General features: G+C 30.8%; 1 protein-coding gene across 2 annotated transcripts in view; it reads left to right on the top strand.

Annotated features, from left to right (window-relative positions):
• Nucleotides 1-21,427, top strand: part of T48 (Transcript 48) — a 48,457-nt gene that overhangs the window by 24,003 nt on the left and 3,027 nt on the right. For both annotated transcript variants that reach the window (XM_064357371.1, XM_962116.4), the window contains exon 3: nucleotides 8,484-8,937. In XM_064357371.1, the coding sequence (XP_064213441.1) occupies nucleotides 8,484-8,937 (454 nt within the window). The remainder of the gene's footprint in view (nucleotides 1-8,483; nucleotides 8,938-21,427) is intronic.

Below are 21,427 nucleotides of genomic sequence, written 5' to 3'. Positions count from 1 at the left end.
TTAGTTTACTCACATTATGGTATGATAGCCGTTAGAGATCAAAGCGGTCTATTTAAGTGGCGAAGTTTGTATGTTGAGAAATTAAAATTTACTATTTTCTTTTCTCAGAACACAAAACATGGTAGAATTTAAGAAATCTAAAGAATAATTAGGTATTTCAAGAATGTTCGCTCTGACTTGACTTATTTTTACAATACTTTAAAACCACCTGTACAAGATTTTTTTTCAAATGTCTTGTTACCGCAAATTCGCACATTTTCAATTATATTGATTTCAAATTTAGCTTTTTATACGTAATAAATAAGGAAGGTTTTTAAAGAGCTAGCTAGAGCTGCTTAAATCATTTTTTAAATGTAGTGTAAATTTTCGCTCTCTTCTCTATTAACTACCTACATAAAAGAGTAATTTCTCACACTTCAATCAATCACTTTTCGTAAGTGAAAATGTGTTGATTGTTTGACTTTGCCTGAACAAGGAGCGACTTATGCATTGCACAAAAATGGATTGTTTGTTTATTCAATAATTTTCTTAATTCGATAATTTTACCAGTTGATGAGTCACGACACAAGAATTATATCAAGCCCACAATTGCCACACGATAAAATCGATAAAAAGGTCAAAAAGTCGCGATATCCGACTGTAAAAGAGAAAATTAAAAACGATGTAATTAAGTCACTTTCTACGTTATGCAAACCATGAAGACAAAACTGTGTAATTTGGATGCAATCATTTTTCCAAAATTTGCATTTACAACCCGGAAATAGCGCCAAATCCGAGGTCTTTTTTGAATATTTGAATTTGATCTGATTTTGTGCAACAAAACAGTTATCATTTTTATTTGTGTAAAACAACTTTCACATGTTTGCTAATCAGAATATGGTATACTTTTTGTAATGTTGTTTAGCCATTCGTGAATCTGGAAATTTTTCTGCGATGGTCTACTTTTTTTTTCTTCAAGCGCGAAGATAACAAACTTGTTTTAAAAGTTTCAGATCATCCTTGGTTAGTGACATACGATGACAAATTCAATGAGTAGTAATAATGCGATCAGTAATAAATTCGATTTTGATCATTAAAAAATAATAAATGATCAGTATTTAATTCTTTTTTGCACAGTAAAAAATTTAAATGACTAGTAAACCACGCACAGTATTTTACTAAATTTGCCCAGTAAAAAAATCGTATATGCACAGTATCTAGTATCAGTTTGCACAGTTTAAATAATATACGCGCAGTAGCTAGCTTGGAGGCTGGGGCTTCGCCCCAGCGAACTAACGGGAAACATACCCCTCGAACGATTAAACTCGAAAACGTAAAACTCGAAATGTGGAATTCTATACTCTCTCGATTTGAGATTCTATTATTTATTGTGCATTTATTATTTTGACTTTGCATCTATCATTTTTACTGTGCATTTATTATTTTTGCTATGCATTTATTATTTAACTGTGCATTTATTATTTTTACTGTGCATTTATTATTTTTACTGTGCATTTATTATTTTACTGTGCATTTATTATTTTACTGTGAATTTATTATTTTACTGTGCATTTATTATTTTTATTGTGAATTTATTATTTTACTGTGCATTTATTATTTTTACGGTGCATTTATTATTTTACTGTGCATTTATTATTTTTACTGTGCATTTATTATTTTTACTGTGCATTTATTATTTTACTGTGCATTTATTATTTTACTGTGCATTTATTATATTTACTGTGCATTTATTATTTTTACTGATCAAAAGTACTTGTCGTTTAAATAAAATACTGTGCATTCAATTTGTACCGAAATTCAATTAGTAGTTAGTTTTATATTAAAATGACCTAAGAATTACGTGTCTAGCGTTTTGCTTTGATGTTTTTTGTTTCAATTTCCTCCACATTAATGGTCGGAGAGGTCAGATAAAATTTCGCCGAAGAAATACGAGAATCCAAGTCAAAGTAACTAAACACTTCCTAGTAGTACTTGTCTCTGGTTCAGCAAAATCGGCCGAATAGCTATCTGGTTACATAATCCTGTCATTTCTCATCTTCCAAACCATAATAAAACCGATTCCTTTCTTCTCTTGCGCCACCAAAACACACTCGATTATAATTTCAAATATCATCGAATCGAAAAAAGCCGCAGTTTCAATTTAACGAGGGAAAGTATTTTTAAACGCTTCAATAGCACTTCCTGGAGACATTCCCCAAAGTGGACCATGAGAACTTCTGCCGTCCTTGAAGTATCGAATTTATTGTGACACTTTTCTGATATCTTCTAAAATTAGATCCAATTTAAGTGCTAAAAAAAGATAAGGATTTTTTGCCTCGCGTGCCACTGGTAAACAGATGCTTCCGGTCGTTTATCCCTTATTATTGTTTATGTTTTTCTTCCATCGAGGGGTTCTAATAGAGCACCGGTGGCTTTGATAGACTAAAAATAAAGTGTTCTGTTGCTTGTAAGCTTGTCGGTGCCCTTATAATAATCAGACGATTTAATTTGGTCTATTAAACGATATGTTTATCTGACTTCGGCTTTGAAAGACTATTATTTGATATCTGGCTGTTTTCATTGTTTTGTTTCGGATTTTGTATGTAAACTAACCACCTGTGGATGATTACCTACAATTTTCACTCGACTGAAAAGATTACAGGAGAACTAGAAACATCGAAGAGCAATTTTTTCAATTTGGTTTAAAATTAATTGAGAGTGAGAGTTGGATCTAAACCTAATTTATCAATTATGGTGTACTTTCTTATTTTCTTGTTTTAGCGGTTTATATCTTGTTGTTGACTCAAACCTGAGATTTTACCAAAACTTATATAAAAATCGTGGTTTCATTTTGTCGTAATGGCATTATTTCAGCTGATTTCAGGGAACTTATTGGTTTGTTTTGGAAATGGACATTAACTTATATTGATCGACAAATTAAATAAGAAAATCAATTTAGAAGGAAATAACGCTTTGTGTTTCAATTCTGAGCAATTTAGTTCGTGGTATTGGAATCAGAAATCGTTTGAAGTTGAGAAATCTTGTTGTGTAGACCAGTGGCGGCTCGTGGGTTCAAAACTAGGTGAAAAGCTAAAAATTTTATTTTTTTTGTGAATTTATGATGGTTTTAACGTTTAATTTTTAACCCTAAAGAATAGGTAAAGGTTTTATTTACCGAATCATTTCGTAATTTTTTAGTGGAAATAATTATTAAAACAAAACAAAAAACTGTACCAACACTAACTAGATAACAAACGCATAACTTTGGGTTTAACTGGGGTTTTACCAAACCGCACACAATAAGATCTATTCTGTGACTTTATTAAAGGGCTGTTAAAATTTAACACATTCCAAAATATAGCAAACTTAACAATTTTGTTGATTATTGTTTTAAGGTTGATCGAAAGTATCTAATATTTTATTTTGGAAAAAAAATTAACGTGTTATGTGTTTAGTGTACTTTTTACTGTTAATTCAGTTTATTAGAATTCAATAAATTAATCTTCCTGTGTACAGGTACAGATTTTACTTCCCCTGGCGAGCCGTCACTGGTGTAGACAGAAATCACTTTAGATCGAGAAAATCGTCGTTTCAGATAAAAATAACACCTCATTATTTCCAGCAAGTTAATACAATAGTCCTATTTCAGGCAATTTCGAGCGATTTAGACCGTGTTGCTAGTTGGAAATGATCTCAAAAACAGTTGTAAAAATAATAGTTTTAGGCCATAGTAGCATTAGAAAATTTATTTTGTTTGGACTGCAAATGTGAAACGCAAAAATCGGCGTTTTAGGAGAAAATGAGGTCTTTTGAGTCACTTCCGAGTCATTGAGTTCGTGTTATTGGGTATTTCGTTTTGAAGCCAAAAATTATTTTAGATCGAGAAATTTTTTCAGAAAAGTTTGAGAATAGTCGTTTGCAAGTCAAAGTCTTAAGTCCAGTCAATTCTGAGCGATGTATTTTGTTTTGGAGGTGGGAATCCCTTTTAATCGAGAAATAAAAGAATTTTCGTTTCCGAACAAAATTTAAGTCAATTTCGAGCGATTTGGATCGTGTTATTGAGACGACAAATCAAAAAACAATAAGTAGGAAAATCGTTATTTTATCTCAAAATAATTCTATTTCACCTGTGATTTCACCAGTTCTAAAAAACGTGTACCGTCTCGAAGTCACAGGTTGACTTTGACTGAGAATTTTTTGAGAATTTTGTTATTTTCAAGGCACAGTAACACAACTTCTGTCAACTTTGAGCTTTTGGATCGTATAACCAAATTTAGAACTTTTAAATTGAGAAATTTTGCTGAGCAAGTAATAAAATCGTCATTTGATCGTAAAAACTGAAATCGGTTTAGTTCGAGAAATTGAATGCGAAAATCGTGGTTTCAGCTGATTATTTCAGCCGATTCCGAGCGATTTGAATTCTTTGAGACAAAAATAGATTCTAGTTATACAGCATGATTTATTTGAAATTACGAAAAATGAAGACTACGTAGGAAAAATAAGCATTGTTATTTTTTCAATAATTTGGACTATTAACGTCATCTGTTCGGAAAAATTGAGAACGACTTCATTGAGTGCTGTTTCTATTCAGAAATGAAAAGGGATAAAGTCATAGTTTTTATTCAATTTTTCGTTTTTGACTTTTATTCTTAACTTTTTTAAGATAATGAAAAAAAAAATGGTTTCGTTATTGCTCCCTAAAAAAGTCACTCTTTGGCTAAAAACATATTGGGTGTGAATTTGCAAAAGTTTTTTACATGTTAAAACTATTTAACAAATTACAATATTAATTTATATTTTAACTCTTTACATATGTAAAATTATTTTCAAGTAAACAGATTTGTTTCGAAAGTCAGTCACAATAAAATCATAGGTACATTTTTTTAATGAAACACTATATTTTACTGCATTTTTGGACTGATAATTTTTATTAGTGGGTTCTGCTTAATTTTTTAAATAAATTAATTTTTTGACGAAAACCGATTTTTTTATACAACGTATTGCCTACACAATAACTAAGAACATTATAAAAATAAGATTTTCACCACTTTAAAGAGAAAATCAAAACTTGGAGCTGTACTATTTTGATTAACGCATTGCAATTAAGAAGGTTAAAAAATTAAGAAGTTTTTAAAAATTGATCAATAATCTTAATTGTATTTTTTTAATGGTTAAAGTTAAATGTCGTATGAGCGACACTTTAAGGGTCATTTTCATGATCGAATTTAAGAGGCAATTTTTGATCAACTTAGGTATGGCCTGTTCTAATTGATTTCATTTTCGATCTCATGTTAATAATGTTTTTAGAAAGTCAGTTTAAAACTTTTAAATGCAAAAATAAATTATAGGGTGTTTTATTTTAAAATGTTATTCAACTTTTAAGAGATTTTTTCATTTTGTTGACTTCTCAACTGCAACTCTCAAAATAAAAAAAGGTATTGTTTTTTCTCCCCAATGTATTTTGCAAGATACAAGATTTCATATTTTTATATAGTAAAACTTACCAATGTGAATTCTGAAAAACTGCCTTGTAGAGTTATTAGTAGTTATTACTTATTATTACAGAGGCATGTGTTTTAATTTATGTAGTTTTTTTGCGCTTATTTAAGACATTAAAAAAAATAAGACCAACACGAATAAAATTATCAGTTTTATAATTATTTATCAGCAGAATTAGTTAAAAATTTAAATTGTCTTATATGCATTTAATACAAACTAGTAGATAGGTCATCTTTGCATTAACATTGTGCTTTAAATGTCTCACCTGTGAATTTATGTAAATGTCATTCATAGTGCATTGTTTTCAAGGTAATGGTATTATAACAAAAATAATAAAAACAAATCATTTTTGCATACCGAAAGCTGTAATTTGTCTATTTTTGAGATGGGTCAGTAAATATTGTCCTGTCTATTCTCATTTAAGGAGGGGTAGGTATACCACACATTTTTGAATCAGTGTATATACGAATTGGCGCATAAGCTCTTAAGTACGCTATAGAACACATTTCCAAAAAATTTTAGAAAAATAATTTAAAAAATTCCTTCTCAATTGTTCTTAGCAAAAGTGGAGATTTTTTCTCTTAATTTCTTAAAATATTTTTATAAGAACTAAGAAAGCGACTAAGTTTCTCAACTTTTACACGTCAACGTAACTGAAAATTATTTATAATAATAATTATTATTTATTATTTATATTGTGACATAAAAATTGCAACACCAAGAAGGAATAGGAATTTTTTTAATGAAACTTGGCACACATGTTAGACTATTAGGAGGTATTAAATCATTAAAATTTGAACGTTTTTAATCAAGTGCTAAAGGACTTTTTAACACTTAAGCTCTTTTACCAGCAAGTGTTGTTCTTCTAATTTTTTTCGTTTCTGACAATTTTTGAAGTGTTTTTTTAATTCGTTTAGTTTTGAGTGTTATGAAAACGAAGGTATGCTTAGAGTTTGACAAAAAAGAATTTACCAAAAATTAAACAAATTTTAAAGATGCACAATTTTTGGGCTACGAATAGGGGTATTTTCATTTAGGGAAATTGTTATTTGTTTGAATAGTAATCCAAGTACCATTATGCGATGTTATCAGTCATTGATTAGAGAAGGTTCAGGACAAATCAGAAGAGTAAGCAGACTTAAAAAAAACAAATGAAGTCCAAAATGGTCATCTTTGCGTTATGGCAATAATTCAAGTACAAGAAAAATTCGGGACGAGTCGAATTGGTTCCCAAATTTTGTAATCCTCTCTAATTATAGTCGAATTGGTTCCCGGGGATGGTCGAATTGGTTCCCGTCGGTCAGGTAGGTCAGATAAACAGATTAAAGTATTATGATAAGAGAAATGGCGTTTATAAGTGTATGAACAAATTTACAAGTTCCAAAACGTTCAAAAACAAATCGTATTTTAACAATTTAAAGGCTGTGGATAAATATTTCTTCGAGTATTCAAGTACTTTCAAAACGATGGAGAAGGCGCATAGTACTTAATGGGTACTATGTCGAAAAATGTTAAAATTGTATTTGTAATTTGTCTCCATTTTGACGCTTTAATAGTATTAATACACATATTAACGAACGCAACGTCATCATGTGAGATGTCTTAATAGTCATTACTTGACGAAACATTTTACGAAATTTACAGGAGAGCTTTGGGCTTAAAAAATTACATTCTCCTTTTTTTTAAATAACCAGTTAGCCATGAATAAATGAAATTTGTTGTTGGATTTTGTGCCAGGAAAATAATTACTTGAACATTTCTACCAGCTTTAAATCTAAGATATTAACATATATTTCGCTTAATCCTTTTTAACTACCTGCTCATGCGGGAGCCAATTCGACCATCACCCGGGAACCAATTGGACCATCACCTTTTAGAGAATTATACTTATAGAGATTATTGGGAACCAATTCGACCACGACCAAAAATTTCTGGCCTATAGTTGAGTTCGAAGGTTGTCGTACTTCACTTCTGACTGTTTACCATCGAATTAGGTCATTTCGACTGCTTCTTGTTGGATTTCCTAGGTATGAGAGGAATGAGCAAAAACACATCTTAACCTGACACACCATAATTTTTATTTTAAAGGACAACGTGTTTCAACCACAAAGTGGTCATCCTCAGGTGAGAATGTACACTGTATGAATTGATCACATTATGGTCGAAATAAAGGTTTGATGGGTCTGGCTTAGAGATGCGTTTTTGCCCATTCCTCTCTTACCAAGTAAATTCAACAGGAAACAGTCCAAATGACGAATTTCGATGGTAAAAAGTCCGAAATGATAAAAGACGACCTTTAAACCCACCCATGGGCAAAAATTTGTCTTGTAATTAAATTATAGCCATACTCCGAAGACGACCATTTGGACTTCATTTGTTTTTTTTAAGATATGTTTTCTCTTTCGCTCTGTTCTGGGCCTTCACCAGTCTATGAGTGATAACACTGCTTAATGATACGTCGATTTCTATCCAAATGACTAGCAATGTCTCTAATTGAAAAACTCCTATTTGTAGTCCAATAATCATGCCTCTTTCAAAACTGCTTAATTGTTTGTAATTTTTGTTTTGTCATATCCAGGCCTAATTGCGCTTTTAGAACACTTAAACCTAAACACATAAAGAGAAAGAAAACCAAAAAATTGGAAGAATAACACTAGCAAGTGTTATTCTTCCAATTTTTTTGTTTTCTAGAAGAACTTAAACTCCCTTACCACTTGATTAAAATCTTTTAAATTTTAATCATTTATTACCCGCTAATAGTCGACCATTTGTGCCAAGTTTTGTTAATAAATTCAAATTCCTTCTTGGTGTTTTTTTATGACATTGAGTATATTATTTAATTATTATTATTATTTATAATTATTTATAATCGTCAGAATCAGAACTGAAATTATAAAGTGCTAAATAGTATTTAAAAACTTGTTTTCCCCTTTTATTTATTTTTTAATTATACTGTTAGGTTTTGTTTTGAGAAAACAGTTAGAACCCATATTTTTCCCTTGCAGGATGTTTCTCTGAACCTCAATGCCTGAAATGTGGCCCCAAAGGATGTATCAAATGTCCCAATTTGATCGTGCATCCGTCCCGTCGGTGTGTTACCACGTGTCCGTACGGCCACCAGCCCAGATGGAGCACCCGTCTCGATTATATGGGTCGCATATGCGTCCATAACGGCAACTTCCTGGGTCTCCCATCGGAAACCGCAACCGTCCTCACCGGAGTCATTGCCGGAACAGTATTATGCGCCATTCTGATTGGCTCAGCTGTGATCTATCTTAGAATTAGACGAAAACACCTGCCGCAAAATATTGACGCCGGCTCGGATTTGGACGATTCGCCCGAAAGACGAGACTTCCTCAAACAGCTGGAAACGTTGAAGCCCTACGCGCAAACTTACCTCGATATGTTGAATGATACGAGGCGACAGGTGCGGGAGCTGCACAGGACGGGAGATACACAGTGAGTTATTAGATTTACTTTATTGATTATACTATTACACTTCGGAATTTCGATGAAATTGCCGTGATTTATGGTTTAATATGTGTGGGGGCGTCGGTCCTAAAGCAAGAACATTTTATGATCGTTTTAGGGTAAAACACCATTACAGCAAATTCTGAGGAGCAAAAATCAACTAGGGTTTCTTAACTTTTAACTTTTTTCTATGCAAGCTATTAATTTGAATTTTTGTTTCAATGATAGGTTTTACGATAAGGCACATTCTAGAAAATATTTTAATTTGTATACAGAGTGTTCCAAACTAAAATATCCAACTAAGTTCTGTTTTTTTATGAGAACTCTAAATTTTTGTCACTTTTTTGAAATTTTAACTAATTTTAACACACCCGGTCTTATAGAGTTATCTGTCATAGTTTTTGACTTATGTCAATTTATTTGTGAAAATGGCGTCGTGCAGTCTTACAGAAAAATGGATAATTTCAAAACCATTTAAGATAACTTAACCAACTTTTTTCCAATCAATTCCGTAGGCTCTAGTGCGTCTTCTTCATTGAAAGTGAACTCAGAATCGATATTCCATCGCCTACTACAATTTTCTGAAAATGACAAACTACAAATGGCAATAATTCAATTCTTTTTTTTTTCACAAAAAAAACATCAATATTTTTTATTTCGCAAAAAACTTACGAATTTTACAAATTAGACCTTACAAATCCTATATCCACAAAAAGCTCGTAAAAATGCCATGCAATGATGCAATAAAATATAGGATGTTGCATTTGAAAATATCGAGTTATTGCCTTTTGTAGTTTTTCATTTTTAGAAGATCTTAGTAGGCGATGGAATATCGACTCCGAGTTCGTTTTCATTGTAGGAGATTCGCTAAAGTTTCGTAAATCCAGTGGAAAAAAGTTAAGTTATCTTGAATGGTTCTGAAGTTATGGATTTTTCTGTGGGTCGATGCACGACGCTACGTTCACACATATAATGACACAAGTCAAAAACTATGACAGATAAACAGATAAATCTAAGAAACTGGCTGTGTTATATGAACAATTCGGTTACGATTTAAAAAATGTAAGAAAAATTTGGGATTTCAATTTCAAAAAACACAGAACGTAGGTATTTCATTTTGGAACAGCCTGTATACAAATTAAAATATTTTTAGAATGGTTCAAAAAATATGGAATATCTCCTTTGAAATTGTGTGTAATAACGCTGTTTAACCAAATCTAAAATATTTGGTTTTGTTTTGAGATAAAAAGCAACTTAGATAGAGGTATAAAATGTGAAAAATTGTGATTTTAGCCGATTTCTAAGAATATTTAGCTCGTTTTTGAAGCCAGAAATTGTCCCACATTCAGTGATTTTGGTGAAACAATACGAATCGTATCGAGTGTTTAGTGTAGATTTGTTTTTTTTTTCGAAACACAAATTGAATTAGATCGAAAAATGGAATGTGAAAATTATCGTTTGTTATCACAATTAAGCCATTTCACTCAATTTCGGACAAGAACGAAAACTTCTATTGTGTGTTATGTTTAGACTCAGAATCGTCTAAAGTGAATAAATTTTGTAGAAATAGTTATTAAAATCACTCTTTTAGCTTATAATAAGGCTATTTCAGCCATTTCTGAAAGATTTCTGGCTGACAGAAATCAACTCTGGTTTGTCGTTTGAATTTTTGAAACAAGAATGAAAATTGTGATAAAATGAAATGTGAACATTATTTAATGTAAAATAAAGCAATTTCAGTCAATTTCGGACGATATTTAGCTTTTTTAGAGCCAGAAATCGTCACAAATCGTTACTACAATGTGTTCAAAAATGGTTGTTTATCAAGTCACCTATGAAATTTGAACGTAATGTGCCGGTTAAGTTAAATTATGAATGCTGACAAAGTGACAGATCCGTTAAAATAATGCAAAAAGGCTTCGAATTCAAAAACGAAAGAATACACTACAACAAAAATCACTGAAATATAGAACACAAATCAAAGCACACCTTACACTTTAAACAACTTTGCCGAGAAATTCAAAAATATGGGTAAAAAGCTAATTCAGAGATGACAGTACTCAGAATAGTGTATTGCTGTATATTGTATATTGCCATATATTGCTCAGATTGACTAAAACAGCATGATTATACAATGTGTTTAAAAATGGTTGCAGGATGTTCCAGCAAGTAGGTAAAGTCTGTTACTTACCGTTAAATATTAGAAAAGTAATAATTTTTTTCTACTTTGGTTCCACAAATTGTTCATTCTGAATCCGAAAGTAGTTAGAACTTTTGTGCAACTCCTTTTAGTAAATTTTTAGAAGTTGTGTTAGCAGTGCTTAGCTGGGCGTCATCACTGTCATCACCATCACTCATCACTGTAATCTAGGGTGTGATTTGTCAACAACATCAAATCGTTTATTGATAAAGCCTGAATAATTACCAAAATTAAGAGGAAATAGTTTGAATAGATTTTGATGAGTTAAACTAAACAAAAACAAACAAAAATAGAAAGTAGAAAAAATAGTTTATTACACTCGTTTTATAAGTCTTAATTGTGGTACTCATTCTATTGGAGCACTCCTTCTTCGTGCTCCAAAACCATTTGTGCCACAGAACGTCATATAAACTTCATATAATAATATACTATTTCCTAAGCCGTAGGTACTAACTCTCTTTCTCACCTAAAACAAATTTTAAATATACGGGTGTTTCGGAACTAAACTTTGTAACTTAAGTTTCTATTGTTATAAACTTATGTTTTTTTTAACGGAATATCGTATATTTTTCTCATTTTTGGATGCAGCTTTTTAAAAACTGATAATTTTGATCTTTTATTGGTCGATTTTGCTTAGTTTTTGAAATATTTGACTTTTTTAACAATGCTACGTTTTGTTAAAAATGTATTGCTCAATAACTGAGATTCCTATTAGAAAAGTAGGACTTTCACCACTCTAAACAAAAATGTTCAAACTTTAAGGGTATAAGTTGTTTTCAGCTCACTGCAACGAAGAAAAAAAATAAGAGATTTGGTAACATTAGGGTAACTCAAAAATTTTAAATAGAACATTCTATTTTTTATCTTTGCATCTAAAATACCTTTAAATTGTCTAACTAAAAACAATAACAGTTAAGGTCTGTTGCGGATTATTCAAAAGATATTTAAGGATTAAAAGAATTTTAAAAAAATATTAGGTAACTATTGTTTCAGAAGTCGAAAAGTAAAGTGATTTCCAAGAATTCTTTTCAAAAAATATTTCTTCTTCTTGTTTTTACTACCGGTAACATATTGACAGTGAATTTTTAATGAATCTAAAATATAGTAGAAATCTGTCGCAAAGCCGAATTAGATGCAAATGGTAACAATTTTTTGGCGTTTTCTTTACCATAAAATAGCGAAAAAATTGCAGAAAAAAATATAAATTAATTACTCATTAGTAAATATCACTTGGAAATTTTTTGCATCAAAATTTGGTTCCTGAAATACGTAAATCGTGTGAAATATGATCAGGAAAAATGTGTAAACTTATGTTTTTAATGATTTTTTTCTTGGTAGATGATTTGAAACTTTGGGAGTCAGTATTGTGTATTTTCCGAACTGGAAAATCGTATTAATTGTATTAAGGTTCATATTCGACTAGGCAAAGAGGTCTATTAGTGTTTTGTTTGAACTTATTTATAATAAAACTAAAGTTTATTGAGTATTTTATCTACTTTGTGTGTTGTGTAGAAGAAACTATTAACGCAATTGAAATTTATAAACATCATTAATATTGCATACATATGGGTACATCATAAAGGTCATCAGTTTTGTTTTTCATAAGTTTAAACAGGGTTTTTTCGTTTCTTTTTAAAGTTTTCTGGTTTTGGAAATAATGCTTACGAAAATAAATGTTTCTGAATTGATTTTCTTAAAAGCTTTTTTCACGTAATGTTTTGAAAATTAAAGTATACAAAAGAGTTCACATGAATCACATTTAATCGTATTTTTTACCAGTTTTTCTCATTCGAAAATGAACTTGGACACTATTAAGACGATTTTTAAAATCGGAAAACTCAATCTACTGACCCCTGAAACAACAACTACGAAAAAAATTTCACTTAAAAAACGAGTTTACGCAATTTTTCTAATTATATTTCACACGATTTGCATATTTTATGATTTGTTTAAAAGAATGCCGATTTACGGTACTCGAAATTTGTTGCAAATAAGTGTACGTGTGACGCGGGACGCCAATTTGTATTTTTCAGTAATATTTTCACTAATAATGGTGAATAAAACGGCCCAACGTTGGTATAACTTGATTGGAAATTTGACACAAGTTTGTCGCAGAGGTACCAACTTGAAATCTACGTTTCTGGTTTGGCTTGGCATTTTTTGGATTATTATTCTCTACATTCTTTGTGCATTCATGAGAGGACGTGGAATCATTTTCTGGGTGCCTTTTTTTTCCAACACATTTATTCTATATCGCCACACTTTTACAACAATTAAACAATTACGGCCACCATAGTATTACGAATGATAAAACAGTGCTACCACTATCAGAAAAAATACGTCCAGGAGTGTATGCGGCCTTGTGCCAATTCGGAGAAAATTTTCATAGTACTGTTGTCAATTTTGCAACGGAATCTTACTCTTCTTCAAGAGTCTGTGCGTTGTTTTAACGATATTTTCAGTTGGAACATTTTATTTAGTCACATTCACGCCGTCTGTACAGCTCTTGCCTATATTGATGACGGCATTAAAAATCCTGAACATTTGTCCTATAATTTTATTTTCGAATCTGTGGGAAGAATTGTTTATTTTCTTTTTCTTTGGGTAAGTATTTAATTTTTTTAAACAAACGATTTTAACTCAAATATAGGTTTTGGCAATACAATTAATTCTACTTTGCGACCGAATTTCGGAAGAGTTTGACGATATTTTGGATGCTTTATTACCAATTAATTACATTTCTAAGAGTAAAAATAAGCAGAAATGTTGTTTTTTGAAAAGAATTGTACGAAGTCGTCCAAGTTTTTCAGCTGCAAGGTTTTACAATATTAACAGGTCAACAATATTCAGTATTTTGAGTACTGCAACTACATTTTTGATTGTTTTATTGCAATTTCATATTAGTTAAAAAAAGTTATTAATAAATGTTTCATTGACTTTTTTTGTTACAAATAATGGAAAACCCGAAAATATTTATTCCGAACTCCTGGTTTTCTCTTTGAGTGTTACAAGCTTTTCAAAAATCTTCGATTAATTGATTTCTTTGATTAAAAATAAATAAATGCCTGGATTTTTACTAAAACACATATTTTTTATAATGGCCTTTAATGTAATTTCAATTAATTTAAAAAATGTCGAGAAACTTTATGAATAACTTTTTATTTTAAAAATCTATTCAAGTAACAGAAAGATTGGTATTTTTGTGTTATTACATTTTCGAACAACGCATTAGACAAATAAAGTGTGTAAGAAATCAAGTTTTGAGAGTTACAACAAAATTTCCTTGAAAAATGAATTCGAACCCGATTGAAACAATGTTTAAGTTTGGAAAATACATTCTACTTACCACAAAATCACCCACTGAGAAAAATTCTCCCGAAACAAACAGTTCTGCGCGCTTTTCCTCATATTTTTTCACACATTTGGACAAGTTTTCACTTTGGTTTTGAGAATCCAACACCAGGAATATAAACCAGGAATTTTTTTACAAATAACTTTATAGATTTGATTTTATACATTTCGGTGCTTTATTCTTGCTGTTTTTGGTATTTTCTATTTTCTGGTTCTTTTGTTTTTTGTGTATCTCCTGTGTATTGTGCCTTTTCCATCTTCTGCGTTCTGTGTTTTCTGTTTTCTTTGTTTTTTGTCTTCTGAATTGTCTGTTTTTCGTACATTCTTCTTTCAGTTGTTCTCTGCGATTCCTTTAGTCTTCTTTCTGTTTTCAGTCTTGTAGGTCTTCAGTCTTCTGTGTCTTTTTTGTTTCTTTTGTTTTTTTGTGTATATTTTGTCTTCTGCATCGTCTGTCTTTTGCCTCTTCTGTGTCTTGTGTCTTTTCTATCTTCTATATGTTTTCTGCTATGTCTACTGTCTTCTGTGTATTCTTTTTTTGTGTGTACATTCTGTCTTTTGCATCGTCTGTCACTTGTCTTTTTTGTCTTCTATCTTTTCTATCTTCTTTATGTTTTTTGTTTGTCTTTTATGTAATCTGTTTTTGTATCTTCTGTTTTTTGTATTTTCTGTTCTTTGTCTTCTGGTTCTTTTGGCTTTGGTATCTTTTGTCTTCGGGGTCTTTAACTGTCTTTTTTCGCCCTCTTTGTTTTCTGCATCGCCTGCTTTTCATCTCTTTGGTCGTCTTTTCTGCCATGTCCTCTGTATCTTTTGTGTTTTTGTCTTTGATGTTTTATAGTTTTTTATCTTTTACAAAATTTCACTAAATTGAATAATTGAATGAATGGAGTGTTATACTAAAAAATGAAAATTTTTATACGGATAGCCAACAACAAAATAGGCTACCCATATTTTTTTATTTTAACCAAAGCTCAACCGTTTTGGAGAAAAATAATTGAAAAGGTGAAAATTCCTGGCCTGACGTCAGCAATGTTCCTTTTTGAATCAGCCAGTCACAGAACTTGAGATATAAAACTGGGCCAACAAAGATAGCTTAAAAGACGTACGTTTTTTCTCAATTTCTGCCTCCGTTGTTTTACATACGACTTCAGATGTGCTGCAGGAGCAGTCATTTTACCAAAACACAAACTCCTGCAAAATATTAGCACACAATCGACAACGCACAGTTTTGACATTTGTATATGACGTTTACCAACCCAAACGTAGGTCGTAGTATTAATTGTATGCAGCGAAAGACTGACGAATCATTAGTCGAGACATTGCTTACGTCACAGCGCGAATTTTCTATTATTACTAAAAGAGTACCGATTTAAAAAAACTCAGACCGATATTACTAGACATCATTTTGTGTCTACTTTCAGAATCTGCAATTTCCGAAATCTTTTACTTTCGAGTATAACACTCCATTGTTTGACGATGTCCATTACAAAAATGTGTGAAGTAATTTAAATAAAAATTTTGATTGAAACGACCAAACATTTGTTCCTTTGTCTAAACTTAAAATAATATTTTTATTTGAAGGAGCTGCCGCACTCAAAATATGTTATAAAAAGCTGAAATAGCGTTATTTTGGTATTCAACTAAGATTTTCACATTTCGTTTCTTGATTTAAGTTCCAGCAGAGAGTTTCGTTAAAATGAAATACACTTAAACCAAGGATAGATTTCGTTGTAAAATATTAGCATTATGACAATTTTATCCAAATTATAGTGTTTTTTTTTGTGTCTTCTGTTTTTTGAATTTTCTTTTTTTTGTGTCGTCTCTTTTTGGTTTTTTCTGTATGTTCCTTACTGGTTTCTAGTTTTTGTCTTCTATTTTAGCCTGCTTTCTGTTTTCCATCTCTCCTTGTTTTTTGTATTCCCATTTTTTGTCTGTTTTTTCTGTATATGCTGCCTTGTGCATCGTCTCTCTTTCGTCTCTTTTGTCTTCTGTATTTTGTGTCTTTTCTATCTTCTGTCTTCTTTATGTGTTTCCCTATGTCTACTGTCTTCTGAGTATTTTGTCATTCGTATCTTATCATTTTTGTATTTTCTACCCTGTGTCTTCTGGTTCTTTTGGCTTTAATATTTTTTGTCTTCCTGGTCTTCAGCGCTTCAGCTGTCTTCTCTGTCTTTTGTATTCTTTGTTTTTTCAATTTTCTGTCTTATGCCAACCGTTTCTTTTGTCTCCTGTATCTTTTGTGTTTTTGTCTTCTATGCTTTCTGTTTTATGTATTTTTTATCTTTCACAAAATTTCACTAAATTGTGTGGAATGAATTGTCTGAAGGTGTCCATTACAAAAATATACCAAGGCATATGGCAATTTAAATAGAAATTTTGAGAGAATAGGCCGACTGTTTTTCACCATATCTAAACATCGATTTTTCACAGAAATGGAGCAATCAAAAACTCTATTAAATTAATTTTATTGAAATGTTTATTTATGTAATATTTTTATTTGAAGAAGATTTCACATTTTGTTTCTCCATATAAGTTGATTTGCCTCTAAAAGAAACCAAAACTTGAAAAATTGGTTGAAATAACATTATCATAAGCTAAACGGATAATTTTTATAGCAGTTGCAGCAAAATCATCTCATTAGATGATGTCAGGCTTCAAAATCGTTGTATCTGGTTTAGTTCGTTTTGAAGACTGGAACGGTTTTAAACAACTATAGAAAATCCAACAACGAATGTTTAATAATAACCATGAACATTGAAAATTGAAAAACAATTTAATTAATTTGAAATTGCAACAAAACAATCAGAAATGTTGTTGCAGTGCCTAAAACACTGAATATTGTCGATCTGTTAATATCATAAAACCTTGCAGCTGTAAAATTAGGACGACTTCGGTCAATTCTTTTCAAAAAACAACATTTCTGCTTATTGTTACTCTTGGAAGCATAATTCATTTTCAATAAGGTGTCCAAAATATCGTCGAACTCTTCCAAAATTTGGTCGCAAAGTAGAATTAATTGAATTGCCAAAACCTAGGTATATGTTAAAGTTAATGGTTTAAAAAATAAAAATACTTACCCAAAGAAAAATGGAAAAAATAAATAGTCCCATTGATTCAAAAACAAAATTGTAAGACAGCTGTTCTGGATTTTTAATCCAGTTATCAGTAATGAAAAGAGATGTACAGACGGTGTAAATGTGACTAAACAAAATGTTCCAACAGAAAATATCGTTAAAATGAACGACAGCTTCTTGAAGAAGGGAAAGGTTCCGTTGTAAAATTGTGACCATTATGACAATTTCGTCTGAATTAACACTAAACCGTGTACGTTCTTGTATATATTTTTTCTGATGTTGGTAGCACCTCCGTATCATTTGTAACACTGTAATGGCCGTAATTGTTGTAAAAATGTGAGGGTACTGATTTAAAATGTTGTACAATGCATATACCAATATATAGGTGCCCTGTCTTCTTGTAAACGTAAGAAGATTATAGAGAGTAATAATCCAAAAAATGGCAAACCAAGCCAGAAAAGTGTATTTCCAATTTGCACCTCTGCGATAAATTTGTGACAACTTTCTGGTCAAGTCGTACCAACTTTGGGCCGTTTTATTCAACATCACCAGTAAAAATATTGCGGAGAAATACAAGCCCAGATCGCTTGTCAGACGAACAGTAGTTTGCATCAAATTTCGAGTTTTCCAAATCGGAATGTTTTTAAACCAATCACGAAATGTGCAAAATGTGTGCAGTGTAATTAAAACAAATGCGTAAACTCGTTTTTTGAGTGAAATTTTCTTCATAGTTGTTGTTTCCGGGGTCACTAGAGTGAGCTTTCCGATTTTAAAAATTGTGTTAATTGTGTTTAAGACCATTTTCGTAAAATTGATAAATGTCGTGGTCGATTAATATTTTTTAGAACTCCAGTGTTTGAAAAATATGTACCACTTTGAAAAGATAAATAAAAATGTTTTTGAGTGGTGGTAAAATATTCAGTATTTCAGGTATTGAAACCATTATCTTTTGTTTTGTATTATTGTCTTAAGTGACAACACATTAGACAAATAAAGTGCCCAAGAAATCAATTCTCATCAATTACACTTTTTCCTCAGTTCTCGTTCGAAAATGAATTCGATCCCAATTGAAACAATATTTAAGTTCGGAAAATACACTTTACTCACCCCAAAGTCACGAATTGAGAAGAAACCTTCCCGACAGAAGCAGTTTTACGCACTTTTCCTCATATTTTTTTACACATTTGGAGAAGTTTTCACTTTAGTTTTGAGAATCCGAAACATGGAATACAGATCGCAAACTTTGATGCAAACAACTCTTCGTCTGATACGAGATTTGAGTTTATACTTTTCGGTGATTTATTCTCTCCTCAGGGTGAAAAGAATGATGCGAAGTTGGTACTACTTGTTAACGAATTTGACTTACAACAATACCAACCGAAAATATTATTGGCTCAACGTCTGTTGTCTAAATCTTTCGATTGTTACAATTTTTTTCAACTTTGCAACTAAGAAACTGGAGCAATTTATAGTTAGATTCATGAAGTACCATTTTTTTGGTACTTTGAAACTGTGGTCACAACTTTTTAGCACATTTGCCGGGATTGAAGTGTTGCATGTGGTGAAACAGTGCTACCATTTGCAGAAAATAAATGTGCAACAAAGCGGGATTTTTATAAATTTACCATTTTTGGAACACAATTTAATTCGACTGAAAAACTGTGTGATTTATTTTAATCGTATTTTCGGATGGAATATCTTGTTTGGGCACATTTTTACAGTTTGCAGGACGCTTATTTACATTGACGACAATGTTAAAGGACTTGGGAAACAGTATAATATTGCTTCATCTAAGACTTTAAAATTATCGATAAACATAATTAGCTTGGTTCAATTGTGGATTTTTCAGTTATACCTATTAATACTGTGTGACCAAATTTTGAGAGAATTTGACCAAATTGTGGTAATTTTATCTAAAGTTAAATCCATTTTGAATAAGAAATGTTGTGAAAAATGTGGTTTGAAAAAAATAGAATTTTGTCGGCCTACGTTTTCAGCTGCAAGGTTTTATGGAATTGACTTTAGCAATACATTTCTTGGACTTGTAGGTGCTGTAGTAACATTTTTGATTGTGTTGTTACAATTTCAAATTAATTAAAATGTTTTTTGTTTTCTGTTCTCTGTTCTAAAATGTGTGAAAATTTTGCTTGCTAATAAATCTGCTAATTTAAGTGGATTTAATTGATTCAACGGTATGGACATAATTTTGTATTTGAAAACTGTTCGGTTGCAATATCTCTGTATTAACAATAAGTGTGTAGGATGTCAAATGGTGCGACAGTCACGGTTAAACTTTATGTAATGTTCTTTTAACTACCAGACAATAAAATAATATATGACTGTCATGACACTACAAACAAGACTTTATCATTTGCTTATATTGCATAAACTTTCCTAAAAATACAGAATTATTACTTGACGAGAATGGTAAAGTAGTTACTTCATTGCATTTGATATAGGACATTTATTATTATTTGCAAATGTAATTATTTAGTAATAAGGGATTAGCAAGCCGTTTTAAGGCCTCTTAAACATATCCCGAAATGACACAATACATAGAGACACGATCTGACAAACATTTTTTTCTTACTTATTCAGTAAAATGCGGAACAAATTCTCAAGTTAGATTTCTCAAATTAAATCACCTGTTAATTTTCATTTTTTTTTCACTGTGAAGTGGGGTTTTTTTATGGCTCAAATTTTGTCGTTTTGTCATTGGTATTCAATTTAACAAAAAAAATTCTTATACAAAAATTCACAATTTGTGCTATATTTCATTTTAAAGAATTTAAATGCGCTGTTGCTAAATTCTACTAAGAATTGAAATGTGATATAACTTACTTTTTGACAATAATGAATAAGTTGTACGAAAATAATCAATCAAAATATTATTAAGAAAAATTTGGGCTACTAGTAAACACGTAAATATTCCCAAATTTCTGGTAATGTTTAATTATTTACACAGAATGTTCTTTAATGCAAAAGAGGCATTTATTTGAAATTTTTTTTTAATAAAAAATTCTTGTTATACCATGTTTTTTAATTTTTTTTCCCACTACATCTAACTGCATCTCACTGCTCTTTTCGAAAATGTTAGATTGAACGTTAGTGCTATTTAAAAAATTCATGCTAGTCTTGTATTTTCATCAACACAATTGAAGGGAAATTATAATCAAAAAACTAAAAAACTAATATTATGTCAATTTATGTTCCATTTTTTAATTTAAATAGGCACAATCATTTTTTGTATTTGAATGCTTTTGAAATTTAAACGAACAAGGAGCAACTGCGCCATCTAGTGTCGGTAATAAAAGTAGCGAGAACGGGGACGTTTTTTTGTACGTCATGTTGCATCTTAGTATTAGATAATTTAATTATAATAATGCGAATACAGTGAAACCTCGATTATCTGGCTTTTTTATGGGATAATTGGAAAAGACGGATAAGTGTAATGATAATTATTTTAGCTTTGAATTGATAGCTAATGAATAATTAATATTTGTATAAATATTGTCAATGCCCAAGTGATAACAAGTGTGGAATTGTTGACCAAAATAAAATTCGTAACTCGGATGTAAGCGATTTTTGTAAAAAATCCTTGAAACAGGTTGATTTTTGATTTTCTTTGCACATTATTCGGTGCATGCGGTTTTTGTTTATCTGTTTTCAAAAATGCCCAGCCACCTCTAACTTTTTTTTTCAAATGTAACAGTATGTCAAGTGGCACCTCATGTGAAAGTGCATTTTGCAAGAAATACAACGCACTATTTGTTTTCTGAATATTTTCAAAGCCTAATTAGTAATTATTATTAAGAAATCTAAGAAATTGATGTAAAGACTCGTACAAGTAGATTTA

The sequence above is a fragment of the Tribolium castaneum genome, chromosome 6, assembly GCF_031307605.1.
Source record: "Tribolium castaneum strain GA2 chromosome 6, icTriCast1.1, whole genome shotgun sequence".
Lineage (NCBI taxonomy): Eukaryota > Metazoa > Arthropoda > Insecta > Coleoptera > Tenebrionidae > Tribolium > Tribolium castaneum.
This window is presented reverse-complemented; position numbering and strand designations above follow the sequence as displayed.